Source organism: Aureobasidium melanogenum, assembly GCF_000721775.1.
Source record: "Aureobasidium melanogenum CBS 110374 unplaced genomic scaffold scaffold_10, whole genome shotgun sequence".
NCBI lineage: Eukaryota > Fungi > Ascomycota > Dothideomycetes > Dothideales > Saccotheciaceae > Aureobasidium > Aureobasidium melanogenum.
The window spans coordinates 643,838-656,102 of record NW_024470062.1 but is presented as its reverse complement, the minus strand read 5'-3'; the positions used below and the strand labels follow the sequence as shown (position 1 = coordinate 656,102).

Sequence of the window (12,265 nt, the reverse complement as noted above, 5' to 3'; positions counted from 1 at the left end):
TCTTCTTTCGAGTTGGCGCGGAACTGCCTAAGCGAGCTGTCGGTTGTAGTGCGAGATGACACTGATTTGGCAACACTTGCTGAAGTGTTGCTTCGCTGGATATATGCCACATCTGCAGCTTCAGCTCCTCGTGCGCGAACCTGGCGGGCTGTGATTCCCTGACTGTGATCGTGGAACACGTAGTTCTGTCGGCGGTCAGTACACATTATTTGATTGTAATTTGATTTATTCTTTAGACTTACTGCGATCAGATTGAGGATGCCGAGAATGAGGTTCAGAATACCTGCCATGATTACAACTCGCCAGAATGCTAAGCCGAGATGCTTTTTGCTGTTGCTGGAGTTGTTGAGACAGGCCAAAACGTGCATACCAAGTATGATCATAGCTGAAGCAAGGCCGACGAAACCATGTTCCAGACTGAGCAAGGGCCAGTTACGAGCAAAGTAAGCACTGAATACACCAATCTCTGAGACGATCAGGAATATGGCCACAGATGCAACCACGACATGGATGACAGCATCGAAGAAGAAGAACTGTTGGCTATGATTAGCAGATTCCTTAGAGTACAATAAGCATCACTTACGCCTGAGTCTGTTGTTGTCTTGATGAGCATGAGAACGCTTGCAGCAATGATAGCCAGCAGTCCGATCATGTTCATGCCCTTCAGCACGTTGAGGATGACATAGCCCGAGCCAGCCAGTGATTTGGGTGAGGATACCATCTTTTCGTTGTGGTGTGTTGCGTTAGTCTTGAGGAAAGGAAGATAGATGGATCTGTTCTACAAGTTAATCAAAGAGTTCTCATAAATCAAGGATGAAGACTTACAACTTTGAAGGCCAAAGTCTGAGAAACATTCGTAAGATGAAATAGTGCGATCTGTCCAGCAGATGCTTGGTGAGTCTTGATGATTTATTGCAAGAAATTGAGAGTCGTCAGAAGAAAAGCAAGGAAGAGAATGATCAAAGAGAGACAGGATCGAGGAAGTTCGAATAATTAAATTGGGGAGAAACAAGGCAACGCAGTAGGAACAATGAACACAACAAGGACAATAGGAAACATGAATGAGTGACAAGAAGGCAATAAGAGAATAGAAGAGGTACAATAGAAACATAAGCGCCACAGCATGTTCTTTTTGTTCACTTGACGCCGTCAAAGCTCATGACTGCCTCAATGCAGCTGAAACAGCTTCTCAGACGTTCCGTACTACCTCGACAGCAGCTATGGACGTTTCCTGCAACAAGAAGACTTTGGTTGACGAATCCCAGAACGAACCATTGGTGGAGCTTGCTCTTGGTATAAGCGCTGTATTGACGCCTGCAGATGTAGTTTCAAAACTCGCGCCCGGGATCCTGGTTTGTTTCGTTGTGGTTCTCGAGGACTGTAAAATCAACAAAGACTTTCCATCAACTTTTCAATCGTGGGTCCTTTCAGTAGTGGTTGCCCAGCACTCGCAAAGAGGACATGCATAGGATTGTTTGAGGTGGCCTACCGGTTGAAGTTTGCCAACAACGAATATTACAACACAGCTATCGCGACACACGCTGTCAAATCTCATCAGTCTTACCTAAAAATCGCATGATCTCGAGTAGTCACTCGCTACGATCAAGTTTGTCATTCCCAAAAGCATTGCGTCTTCATAAGTATCATGTCAGCCCTAACGATACCAGTGTAGAGGCGCCGATGACCGAGGGCCTTCTTGAATTCCTCGTAGACTTGCTTTTACAGGCAAGAGATGCGAATCGGCTCCAGAGAAGCTGGGTGAACTTTGTGGATATACATAGACACGACTCACAAGTGGTATTGAGTAACCTGGTCGAGCTGACAGTGTTCTAGAAGCGGTTTTGTTTGTTCTATGGGGTTCGGAAGTGGAGGGGCAGCGAGCCGCGAATCGCGATGTTGTAGGCAATGAGAATGTCTTGGCAGTGTCTGGAAGCGTGCTAAAGTGGTAAAAAGGGTCTAATTTGCCAGCGACAACTTTCTTTCTGCCGGCCTATCCAACGCTTTTCTTGAGCATCCCTCTCTTGCTCTCTTTCCTTGCAAACTTCCCAGAGCGCACCCCACATATCCAGTCAAAATGGCACGCGGTAACCAGAAGGAGAGAGCTCGCGAAAAGAACTTGAAGGCCCAGGGCAACATCGTAAGTTTTTCTAGACAATGATCATCAAGCTTGAGGGGTGACCGCTTTACTGACTCTGTGCTTAGAAAAACAAGACTACTGTATGTCCCTTCGCAAACACAGTGAAAAGCAGTAGACTAACCCTTCTCTAGATGTCTGGTTCTGAGCAAGCCAAGGCCAAGGAGAACGCTGCCGAAATTATGCGTGCAAAGCAGGCCGCAGGTTCGTCTTCTTGCTTGCATCTTTGTCGCCTTTGAGTTCTTATCTGACATGTTACAGCCGACGCCAAGAAGGCTGCTGAGGGCAAGAAGTAAACCAACACTTCGATTGCACACGACACTTGATCAAGGCGTAAATGAGGCTGCCGGCGAGCAGAAGTCAACTATTTTTCGGACCATCATGACAAAATCCGTTTGCAGAGCGTTTAGCGATGGATTTGTTCTTTTCGACGAGGTCCAATCGTCTCAGTACTAGAGGATACCAAAACACGTTTTTCTTTTCTTGATTCAACTAATCCGCCTGTTTACTCTGCACATTGCCCTATCTTTGTTGAACTGTTTCTCCTTCTATTGATCAGTGCACCCTCTTCCGACCCAAATCATGTCCTTGTATCCTTGTAGGACCATGTTTGGCTCGAACACGTACAGTGATCAGTTGGATGGTAGGTACGCGACTGCTGGGCTGGCACTCTCAGATATTACAAGCGACTTCCAGGGAGGGCCACAACTGCTGGTTGATATGTTGGCGAGCTGTAGCGGTAGTGGGAAACCCACGAAGTTCCTCAGGGGTTCGTCTGAGCACCGTATGAACTTCTGACGCCAGAAGGAGCAATATCTTCAGCTTTAGCTACTCCAAGCCTCCGAATGAAATACTAGGGGCTTGCTCAGACATCTCTTTAATGAGTTGGTCGCTCCTGGGCAGCCTGAGCTTTTCGCTGTCCTTCGTAGAGACCAGTGTAGTATCCTGCAAAGTACCAGGATGTCATGAGTGCTTTGAGACTCTCGTCTTGTACTGTGATTGTCAGCAATGCTCAAATGAACAAGTCTATACGTAAACCAACCAGAATCAAGAAGCACTTGTGCAACACCTGGTGGAGCCTGGTTGTGGTTGGAGTTCTGGATCGGACGCACGTCGACAGGTTCGATATTTGATTCTTCCTTGAGTCCTTCAACACTTTCTCCGGCTCCTTCCACTGTTGATTCTTGGATAGTTTCCCAAGGTGGAAGGCCAGTCGTTGTATCAACATTCTCAGTCTTGGTGTCGATGCTGGACCTGTTCATATACTTTAGTCTTATGGTCAGATGGGTGCATAAACTTGTAGTGACGCACTTTGCTTCCTCTTCCTTCTCAACAGCATCTAGAACATCCTCGACTCGTTCACCTCGAGCAGACATGCTGTGGTACTTCTAAATGCAGAGTAAGCACGTGATTGCGAGACGTAAAAAGTGCGATTTACCTTGTACTCTTCGAGTGCCTCGTTCCAAGAATGGACCAGAGCAGAGTCATCCCAGATCTCATTTTCAGAAAGCTGCTTGTTTGTCATGGCTGCTCAAGTTGTTGTTGTCACAAGGAAGATGCGGACTTTAGTCGGAGGTGGTTGGAGCAGCGGCGGGTCGGGAGAGCGTCTGTCTCCCCGGATTCCTCGATCTCAGAAACTTTTTGGCCGCCATTTTTCTGGGAAGCCCTCTGCTTTTCTACCACAATTATTTGTTGATCAATTTACGCCAAAATGTCCAAGGTCGACAGCAAGAGCAACAAGCGCAAGGGTTCGTAACGCTTTGCGGTCCTATTCTGCTGTTCCTCGACTAACATCACACAACAGGCGCATCTGAGCCCACCGTGACCACCAAGAAGGTCAAGACTACCACTATCGAAAAGCCCGCACCAAAGTCTGCTCTGAAGAAGATCGAAACTACAACCACAACTGCTACCAAGGCCAAGAAAGAAGTCAAGGAGGATGCACCCGTCAAAACTACTAGATCAACAAGGAAGCGCGCCGAGGATTTCCTAGAGCCAGAGGAGAAGCCCGCAAAGAAGACGACGACTGTCAAGACCGCCCCTGGAAAGGTTGAGAAAGTCACCGTCACCGAGACTGCCAAGCCTCAGAGCGCTTCGTCAAAGGTCTCGAAGGCCAAGGCTAAAGCCAGCCCAAAGGCTGCTGTTGAAGAGGAGGAGATCGCTCTCGCCAACGAGACAGACAGCGAGGCCGAGGCCGAAGAGGATGATCAGACTGCTGCCCTGCTCGCTGGCTTCGAGAGCAGCGAAGACGAGAACGACCCGCAAGACGATGGCATTGCTCTAGACAAGATTCCTGCTGTGCCCAACATGAAGGAGGTTCGCAAACAGTTGAAGGATGCTCAGCAAGACGAGGAGAACACCCCCGGTGTCATCTACATTGGGTACGCGATTGTACTGCCAAATTCTCTCCTTTCATAACTGACAGAAATACAGACGTCTGCCGCATGGTTTCTTCGAGGCGCAAATGCGCGAGTACTTCAGCCAATTCGGCGACATCACCCACTTGAGAATGGCACGCAACAAGCTTACTGGACGCTCAAAGCACTACGCTTTCATCGAGTTCGGATCCGCCGCAGTCGCAGAGATTGTTGCCAAGACCATGGACAAGTACTTGCTTTTCGGTCATCTTCTGCAGGTCAGACGTATTCCCGCCGAGCAGGTTCACGAGAAGTTGTGGAAGGGTGAGGGTGGAAGATTCAAGGTTATGCCGCGCAACAAGATTGAGCGTGGTATGTTGAAGAGAGGTACTACAAGAGAGGGTTGGGAGAAGAGAATCGAGAGAGAGAACCAGGCCAGAAACAAGAAGGCTGCACAGCTCAAGGAGTTGGGCTACGACTTCGAGATGCCTTCTGTGCGTGACGTCAAGGAGGTGCCCACCAAGGAGACTCGCGAGGCCGAGGGTGCACCTTTGCTTACAAGCGCCGACGTGTCCGCAGTCTTGGACAAGCAAGAAGAGCAACCGGTAGTCAAGGAGACCAAGAAGGCGGCACCTGTGGAGAAGGCAGGCGCCAAACGTGTCAAGAGCAAGGCAGACGGCAAAAAGGGAGCAAAGAAGGCAAAGGTTTCAGCATAGGTCATTTGGGTAGCTTGAGGCGTTATTTTCGTTCCATGGTCAGATACCACGTCTGCAGTCAATTTTCAGCATCTTGCTTGTCAAACTCCAGCCATGCTTGAAATGCCTATGCCGTATTTGAGGTCGACTGCCTGCTGTTCTTGTCGAGCGTTCTTCTGTTCTGGACTAGACATGATTTCGGGACAAGTACTGGTGAAGACAATGGACGGAAGGGGAACAGTACAAAAGAAGAACTTCAAACACTCCAATCTGCGCTTTTCTCCTATAGAAGTAGAATCATCACTCAGTTACAAGCATTAATGTGGTCCCATTGGGACAGTATGGAAGGCCACCTCCAAAACCATGCGCGTGCAGTTCTGGACTCGGTGTGGCCGTCTAGTAGTAATGCGACCCAAGGCTGCGTCACCTGCGGCTGCATGCTGTAAGTGTCCTGACACAGCCGATCCCCTTATCACACCTAGAAGAAGAAGTAGGCAATCAAGAAACACAGAAGGCAAAGTCCGGCAACGACCTGAACGGGGACACCGCCAGCAGGAGCCTTCTGCACGCCCAAGCCAGTTGTGCCAGCAGAGAGTCTCTCCTTGGAATCCTGGTTGACTGCATCGGTCTTTCTCTGGCGCAATCCTTGTTCGTCTCTTTCCTGACTCATTCTTGCAATGGTGGCTTGAGCCTCTGCAAGCTTGGCTTTCACGTCGTCGGCCGAGGTGGGGAGAGACTGGATAAAGCTTTGACCGGTCGTGGAGTCGGAGTAGGTGGTGTTTCTATCAGTGGCTGGGTTTCTGGCTGACTCGACAGCATCGCCAAGGTGCTTGTTATCGACAGGACGTTCTTCTGGACGAGAGACAGCGCCCACGGCTCCTACATCTGCGCCTCGTTGAGGGGTCTGGGGTTGGGGCGAGACAGAGTTGAAGGTAGCGATTGAGTCATCCATGTGACCGCCAGCATCGGAATGGGCGACGCCCTCTGGAGGCAGGAAGACAACACGGATCTTCTTCTCTTGAATTGATGACTTTGCTGTTTGCTCGATGTGGGACCACTGGCTGGATGTCAGCTACGTGTTGCTATTCGAAAAAGGATAGAGCATACGATTTGGGAGACATTGGGATATTCCTTGTCGGCTGAGATGGCGACAGATTGGACAAGGAACTTGTCTCTGCACTTTGCGTCAAGGGGAGGGTCTTCTTTCATGGCCTGCAACAAGACTAGTGATGGTCAGTCAGCTATTTTTTCAGCACTGGGCCACGTGCGCAGCATACCTTGAACTTCGACATCCTGGCCAGGTTCGATGCGGCCAGAGTTTGGTCTAACACAGTATCTGACGACGAGTTAGCTTCGAGGAAAGCGTAGCAGGGATGGTGAGGCGGACTGTTTGGGAGCAGTGGTCTTGACCTGAGAGGGAAGAGATTAGCACGCGCATCAGGAGCAGCAGGTCAGGAGGGCGTTACCTTGAAAGCGACAGGGTCAGAGTTCTTGTTGTACAGACGCAGAACCTGAGCAACCTCATGGGTAAAAGGGCCTGTCGAGCGACGAGTCAGCTGGAGGACTGGGTGCTGAATAAGACTTGGCTACGCACGCTTGAAACCGAGCTCGACGGGGTCCAGCTCGACAGACATGTTGAAGAAGGGCGGCGCGTAATGTGAGTTAGGTGGAGAGAGAGCTGCGGCCGAGAAATGGGAGCAGAACGCGAGGCTGTGTGTGGAAGAAGACGGATGTCAAATCGCAGGTGGTGGTATACGGCGACACGTAGGAACTGCCAGGAAGGGACTGGGATTAATGACGGAAGCGACGTTCGAGCGCGACCCGGCAACTGCGACTGGAGTCTGGCCGAGACCCGCACTTTACGGTGACGCACCTGCTGCCTGAGCTTGTGCTTTGGAGCTTCACTGAGACAACTTTCACTCTCCCCCACACTTGTGCATCTACTCCATCAACGTAGTGCTGTCTTCATTCGACCTTACTCCATCCTTCAGACAATCATTTCAACCCATCAATAACGACACTTTCTACACACATCAACCATCATGTCAGATATCGACAACCTCGTCGACATGGGCTTTGACCGTGAAAAGGCATCCCTCGCCATGAAGAAGACAGGCAATTGTACGTACCACTCTACAACTCAACTTTACCTTTTATCAGAGTTGCTTATCATCTTCCAGTGGGAGCTGCTGTCGACTGGCTTAGCAACAACGCCGACAAGTCCATCGAGGAACTCAAAGAGAACGAAGGCGAGGAAGAGTCGCCTCTGTCGTTACAGCCTGGCGAGCAAGCCAGAAGTCTGCTTTGCAAAGATTGTGGCAAGAAATTCCGGTCAACCGCCCAAGCGGAGTTTCATGCCAACAAGACGTATGTACTCTCATCTTTCTTGCCACCTGCGTCCACGCTAACACTCTGCCATTAAGTGAGCACCAGAACTTTGAAGAGTCTACCGAAGAGATCGCCCCTTTGACCGAGGAAGAGAAAGCCACAAGACTCGCAGAACTACGTGAGAAACTCGCCGCCAAACGCGCCGTCCAATCCGAGCAAGACAAGGAAGATAAGAAGCGCAACGATCAGATCCGTCGCAAGGCCACAAAGGAGCAACAGGACATCAAGGAGGATCTGGCCAAGAGGGAACAGATCAAGGAAGCCGAAGCCAAAAGGCGTGAGAAGCAAGCCGATATTGAAGCCAAGAAGCGCATTCAGGCAAAGATTGCTGCAGACAAGGAAGAGCGCCGCCTCAAGGCTGAAAGAGAAAAGGCCGCTCGCGCTGGCCAGTCCGCTGTTGTCGCCGACCCTACGCCAGTCGCAAAGCCTACTGTGCCCAAGACTGCTGCAAACTACACGGAAGCAAGATTACGACTTCAGACATCCGCTGGCACCGTTCAGAAGACCTTCCCTGTTGAGACGACACTCTTCGAGGTTGCTCAAACTCTCGCCCAGGAATCTGGTGTTCAGGTCAGCGAGTTTGTGCAGAACTTCCCGAAGAAGGTCTACGACAGTTCAGACTTTGGTCAAACACTGAAGGAGGCTGGTCTTGTACCAAGCGCTGCCCTCATTGTCAGATGAGCTGGGCTTTTACAAAAATTCATGCAGCACGATTTGGCGAGGCGTTCAAAAAGGAGCATTCGGGACAAACTAGCTTAGAGGACTGGCTGTCGATATGAACTGGCAAATAGCAGCATAGCTTGCAGAGAGACGTCTCATAATACATGTTTGCGATTTGAGTCGCAACTACATGCCACTATCTTCACCCACAATTGACGAGTTGTTACACTCGATAGATCAAACTGTCGCTGGTTTACATGAACTGCGCAACTGAAGGGGGTTGCCTTGACGGTGCGGCAAAGGTGTGCCCAGCCAGATACCTAGAAGACAACAGAACATAATCACAGGATCGAAAAACATTTGCCACTACAAACGACACTCGCAAATCCAAGAAATCCAAGAATTGTAGGTGTGCTGAAGATGGTTGCTGTTTGGAGCGACCCTGGCTTTTGATGTTTCCATGGTTATGACATGTGAAGGCGCATGTGACATGACGAAGGCGACCCTGTCAAAAGCTGAGTGCTGATCGATCTTATTGTTTTAAAATCCGCCTTTCGCGATAGCTGAGCTCGAGCAGCACAGGGCTATACGCGGCCTATCTATATGTATTAGTGAAGAGAATTACGGCTGTAGCGCAGCCTTGTTACATAACGATTTTAATTTGGCAGGAGAAAGCTGGGGAAAAGGCGGCGGCGGGCGATGGTCGCGATGTCGGAGAACGGTTTGGCCGTGTTGGCGTCGCGGGACTCACAGGTGGCACTAGGTTTTATCAAAGAGCGCCCAGAATTGGTGAGTCAAAGGTCGACAGGGTGCAGTGTTGCTTACCTATGACTTCGGTGACATCTTTAGGGTCTTGATACTTTGTTTCCTTCATTCTTTTTCCTTCACACCCCAATTCACTGCCCAAGATGTGTGGTATCTTTGCCTGCCACAGGTATGTTCCAATTCCTCGAGAGAGCTCAGATCGCGTGCCCCTCAGTTCTCCAGATTAACAATTCAACAGCCATCCCGATGTGCAAAAGTTCAAGCCTACTGCCCTGCGCATGGGCAAGCAGATCCGCCACCGTGGTCCCGACTGGAGTGGTAACCACACCTCCAACAACACTATCCTGGTTCACGAGCGTCTGAGTATTGTCGGTGTTGGTATGTAAAGGAGCCAGGAAACATGGCATGCTTTGTCTCGACCATCTGCTGAGACGTGTCTCTAGACTCGGGTGCCCAGCCCCTGCTCAACGAGGATGGCAGCATTGCTCTCGCCGTCAACGGTGAAATCTACAACCACAAGGTCCTGCGCAAGCACCTCAGCAAGCCCTACGACTTCAAGACTCACTCTGATTGTGAAGTCATCATCCCTCTGGTATGAAGCCTTGACAACGACTCTACGACGTCAATTGACAAGATTCGCAGTACATGGAGCACGGCATCGACACTCCCAAGTTCCTCGATGGCATGTTCTCATGGGTCCTTCACGACAAGAAGCAGGACAGAGTCCTTGCTGCCAGAGATCCCATCGGTGTCACCACCTTCTACATGGGCCGTTCCAGCGAGACTCCTGGTGCTGTATACTTCGCTTCCGAGCTGAAGTGTCTCCACCCCGTCTGCGACAACATCATCGCTTTCCCCCCTGGTCACGTCTACGACTCCAAGACCGACAAGATCACCCAGTACTTCACCCCTAAGTGGCTGATGGAGCCCTCTAACATCCCTACTACTCCCGTCGACCTCAAGACCCTTAGAACAAAGTTCGAGAGAGCTGTCAGAAAACGTCTGATGGCTGAGGTTCCTTACGGTGTCCTTCTTTCTGGTGGTCTGGACTCCAGTTTGGTCGCTTCTATTGCACAGAGAGAAACTTTGAGACTGCAAGCTGCACGTAACGCACAACAGGAGCAGAACGGTTTCGCTGACGCCGAGGAGGAGCTGGCTGGGATTGACGAGGACTACAAGCTCAACACTGTTCCTGTTCTGTCTCAGCTCAACTCGTTCTCTATTGGTCTGCCTGACGCCCCCGACAGCAAGGCTGCCCTCGAGGTCGCTAAGTTCTTGGGTACCAAGCACCACAACCTTACTTTCACCATTCAGGAGGGTCTCGATGCTCTTTCGGATGTCATCTTCCACCTTGAGACTTACGACGTTACCACCATCCGTGCTTCGACTCCTATGTTCCTTCTCAGCAGAAAGATCAAGGCTATGGGTATCAAGATGGTTTTGAGTGGAGAGGGCAGTGACGAGATCTTCGGTGGCTACCTCTACTTCCACAACGCTCCCGACAAGAAGTCCTTCCACGAGGAGACTGTCCGCAGAGTGCGCAACCTGCACTTGGCCGACTGCCTGAGAGCCAACAAGTCGACTTCGGCTTGGGGTCTCGAGGCCAGAGTGCCCTTCCTGGACAAGGAGTTCCTCGAGTACGCCATGAACATCGATCCCGAATCCAAGATGATTGACAAGGACCACATCGAGAAGTACATCATCCGCAAGGCATTCGACACATCCGACGAGCCTGGCGAGAAGCCCTACCTCCCTGACAACATCCTCTGGAGACAGAAAGAGCAGTTCAGTGACGGTGTTGGTTACGGCTGGATCGATGCACTGAAGGACAACGCAGAGCTCCACGTGAGCGACGAGGACATGAAGAACCCCAAGCCCGAGTGGGGAGATGACATTCCCGACACCAAGGAGGCATACTGGTACAGATGCATGTTCGACGAGCACTTCCCCCCTTACTGCGCCTCGACTGTCATGAGATGGACACCGACATGGTCCAAACAGACAGACCCCAGTGGCCGTGCTATTGCTGCTCACGCTCAAAAGTATGCGCACGCTTAAGCATGAAGAACAGACAGCGCTTGAAAAAATGGCATTCATGATGATTTACTTCGAAGGCGTTTGAATATACCACAGGCAAAAAAGGGTATTGATGCTGGTAGACGAATTATAGACCACAGTTATGAACGAATCAAAATTTACGTTTTGGTTTCTCAAGATTCTTCAAGGTGTATGCTTTGCGCAAAGATGATTTGAGTGTTTCGTGATAATCGTGATGATGTTGTGTCGCAGCATCCTCTGCTACCCTGGTCCTGGTATTATCAAGGTAGACCTTGTATCCTCCGTTGAACTCCTCGCTAAACCCAGCATTCCCAAAATCAATAAGCATCTCATCCTCGCGCCGTGTCGCGGACCAACGTGACAGAGCTCGCCTCACTGCTGGCCTTTCAAGCGTCCGTCTTTCTCTTCTTTCTCTTCCTGCCACCTTCCTCGCCTTCCTCATCGACACCCAGTTCTTTGACTGCACCCTTCTTTCCTTGCACCAAGCCTTCTCCCGTACCAATATCGAAAGCCTTTCTGTTGTCTTTCAGGATCTTCTCAGCAAAGAAGATTTCCGTCACTCTGCCCAATTTCTTTGCATCCCTGCGCAATACCCATTTGAAGTCGTCGACTTTGATCTTTTGGCGACGCGAGTAGGAGGCGCAGATTGCGGCGCTGTGACAGGTTTCGATGATGAAGTCTGTGATTATCTCGTCGAGGGTTGTGAGGGTGGCTGGAAGTGGTTGTGTATCGCCGAATGCTTCGAGAAGGCCAGCGACTGTGGTGAGGCTGTTAGCAGTGGATTGGTGAGGGTGCGCATAGAAGAGACACACGTTCTGGGTTGGAGAACTGTTGGCCCTTTTGTCGCAGACGCATGCGTGGTTCGGCCATTGTGTGAGGATGGTGTTTTGGTAGTTGTAGTAGAGTGAATGATCCTTGATGCGTACTGCTCTCAGAAGTTCGAATGGTGTATGCGTGGTGGAGGTGTGGGTCGTAGAGGTTGGTAAGGCTCTCGTTTGATCAGTTGTGTCGGCGTGTCGAAGATCTGAACCACCTTAGACAAAGACTTAGTCGCGAGGTGTGTTCGCGCTCTACCAGAATGTGAACGGACAAGACGCAGAATGATATGCTAGAAGCACAATGTACGACTGACGTCTGTCTTCGAGGTGTGAAGGAAGGAGCAGGGTCGGATGTTGCCGAGGGCACTTGCATCCATACAGCTTGCAACC

At 50.5% G+C, this 12,265-nt stretch overlaps 8 protein-coding genes across 8 annotated transcripts; 4 read left to right on the top strand and 4 right to left on the bottom strand.

Annotated features, from left to right (window-relative positions):
* Positions 1-122: 122 nt before the first annotated feature.
* M437DRAFT_31446 (uncharacterized protein) lies at positions 123-721 on the bottom strand (the record flags this gene model as incomplete). The annotated part of the gene is made up of 3 exons (XM_041019205.1): positions 123-185; positions 243-533; positions 584-721. Coding segments are annotated over 3 exons (492 nt in total), but the record flags the coding sequence as incomplete, so codon positions are not given.
* Positions 722-2,074: 1,353 nt separating this feature from the next.
* M437DRAFT_48978 (uncharacterized protein) lies at positions 2,075-2,373 on the top strand (the record flags this gene model as incomplete). Its single annotated transcript, XM_041021759.1, has 3 exons — positions 2,075-2,137; positions 2,203-2,217; positions 2,269-2,373. The coding sequence occupies 3 exons, from the start codon at positions 2,075-2,077 to the stop codon at positions 2,371-2,373; spliced, it is 183 nt and encodes a 60-aa protein (XP_040879940.1).
* Positions 2,374-3,035: 662 nt separating this feature from the next.
* On the bottom strand, positions 3,036-3,659 carry M437DRAFT_27212 (uncharacterized protein; the record flags this gene model as incomplete). The annotated part of the gene is made up of 4 exons (XM_041019114.1): positions 3,036-3,127; positions 3,177-3,388; positions 3,446-3,522; positions 3,573-3,659. Coding segments are annotated over 4 exons (468 nt in total), but the record flags the coding sequence as incomplete, so codon positions are not given.
* Positions 3,660-4,441: 782 nt separating this feature from the next.
* M437DRAFT_48474 (RNA-binding domain-containing protein) lies at positions 4,442-5,207 on the top strand (the record flags this gene model as incomplete). The annotated part of the gene is made up of 2 exons (XM_041021673.1): positions 4,442-4,515; positions 4,568-5,207. The coding sequence occupies 2 exons, from the start codon at positions 4,442-4,444 to the stop codon at positions 5,205-5,207; spliced, it is 714 nt and encodes a 237-aa protein (XP_040879938.1).
* Positions 5,208-5,664: 457 nt separating this feature from the next.
* On the bottom strand, positions 5,665-6,820 carry M437DRAFT_48789 (VAMP-associated protein; the record flags this gene model as incomplete). Its single annotated transcript, XM_041021721.1, has 6 exons — positions 5,665-6,243; positions 6,294-6,409; positions 6,464-6,522; positions 6,574-6,596; positions 6,653-6,723; positions 6,781-6,820. The coding sequence occupies 6 exons, from the start codon at positions 6,818-6,820 to the stop codon at positions 5,665-5,667; spliced, it is 888 nt and encodes a 295-aa protein (XP_040879937.1).
* A 408-nt stretch (positions 6,821-7,228) lies between these two features.
* Positions 7,229-8,255, top strand: M437DRAFT_84599 (uncharacterized protein; the record flags this gene model as incomplete). The annotated part of the gene is made up of 3 exons (XM_041028131.1): positions 7,229-7,307; positions 7,367-7,553; positions 7,610-8,255. 3 exons carry the CDS (start codon positions 7,229-7,231, stop codon positions 8,253-8,255), a joined length of 912 nt encoding a protein of 303 aa, XP_040879936.1.
* Positions 8,256-9,142: 887 nt separating this feature from the next.
* On the top strand, positions 9,143-11,057 carry M437DRAFT_48976 (asparagine synthetase; the record flags this gene model as incomplete). Its single annotated transcript, XM_041021758.1, has 4 exons — positions 9,143-9,168; positions 9,238-9,377; positions 9,443-9,591; positions 9,642-11,057. The coding sequence occupies 4 exons, from the start codon at positions 9,143-9,145 to the stop codon at positions 11,055-11,057; spliced, it is 1,731 nt and encodes a 576-aa protein (XP_040879935.1).
* Positions 11,058-11,443: 386 nt separating this feature from the next.
* On the bottom strand, positions 11,444-11,927 carry M437DRAFT_84597 (TFIID-18kDa-domain-containing protein; the record flags this gene model as incomplete). Its single annotated transcript, XM_041028130.1, has 2 exons — positions 11,444-11,814; positions 11,870-11,927. The coding sequence occupies 2 exons, from the start codon at positions 11,925-11,927 to the stop codon at positions 11,444-11,446; spliced, it is 429 nt and encodes a 142-aa protein (XP_040879934.1).
* Between the last annotated feature and the right edge of the window lie 338 nt (positions 11,928-12,265).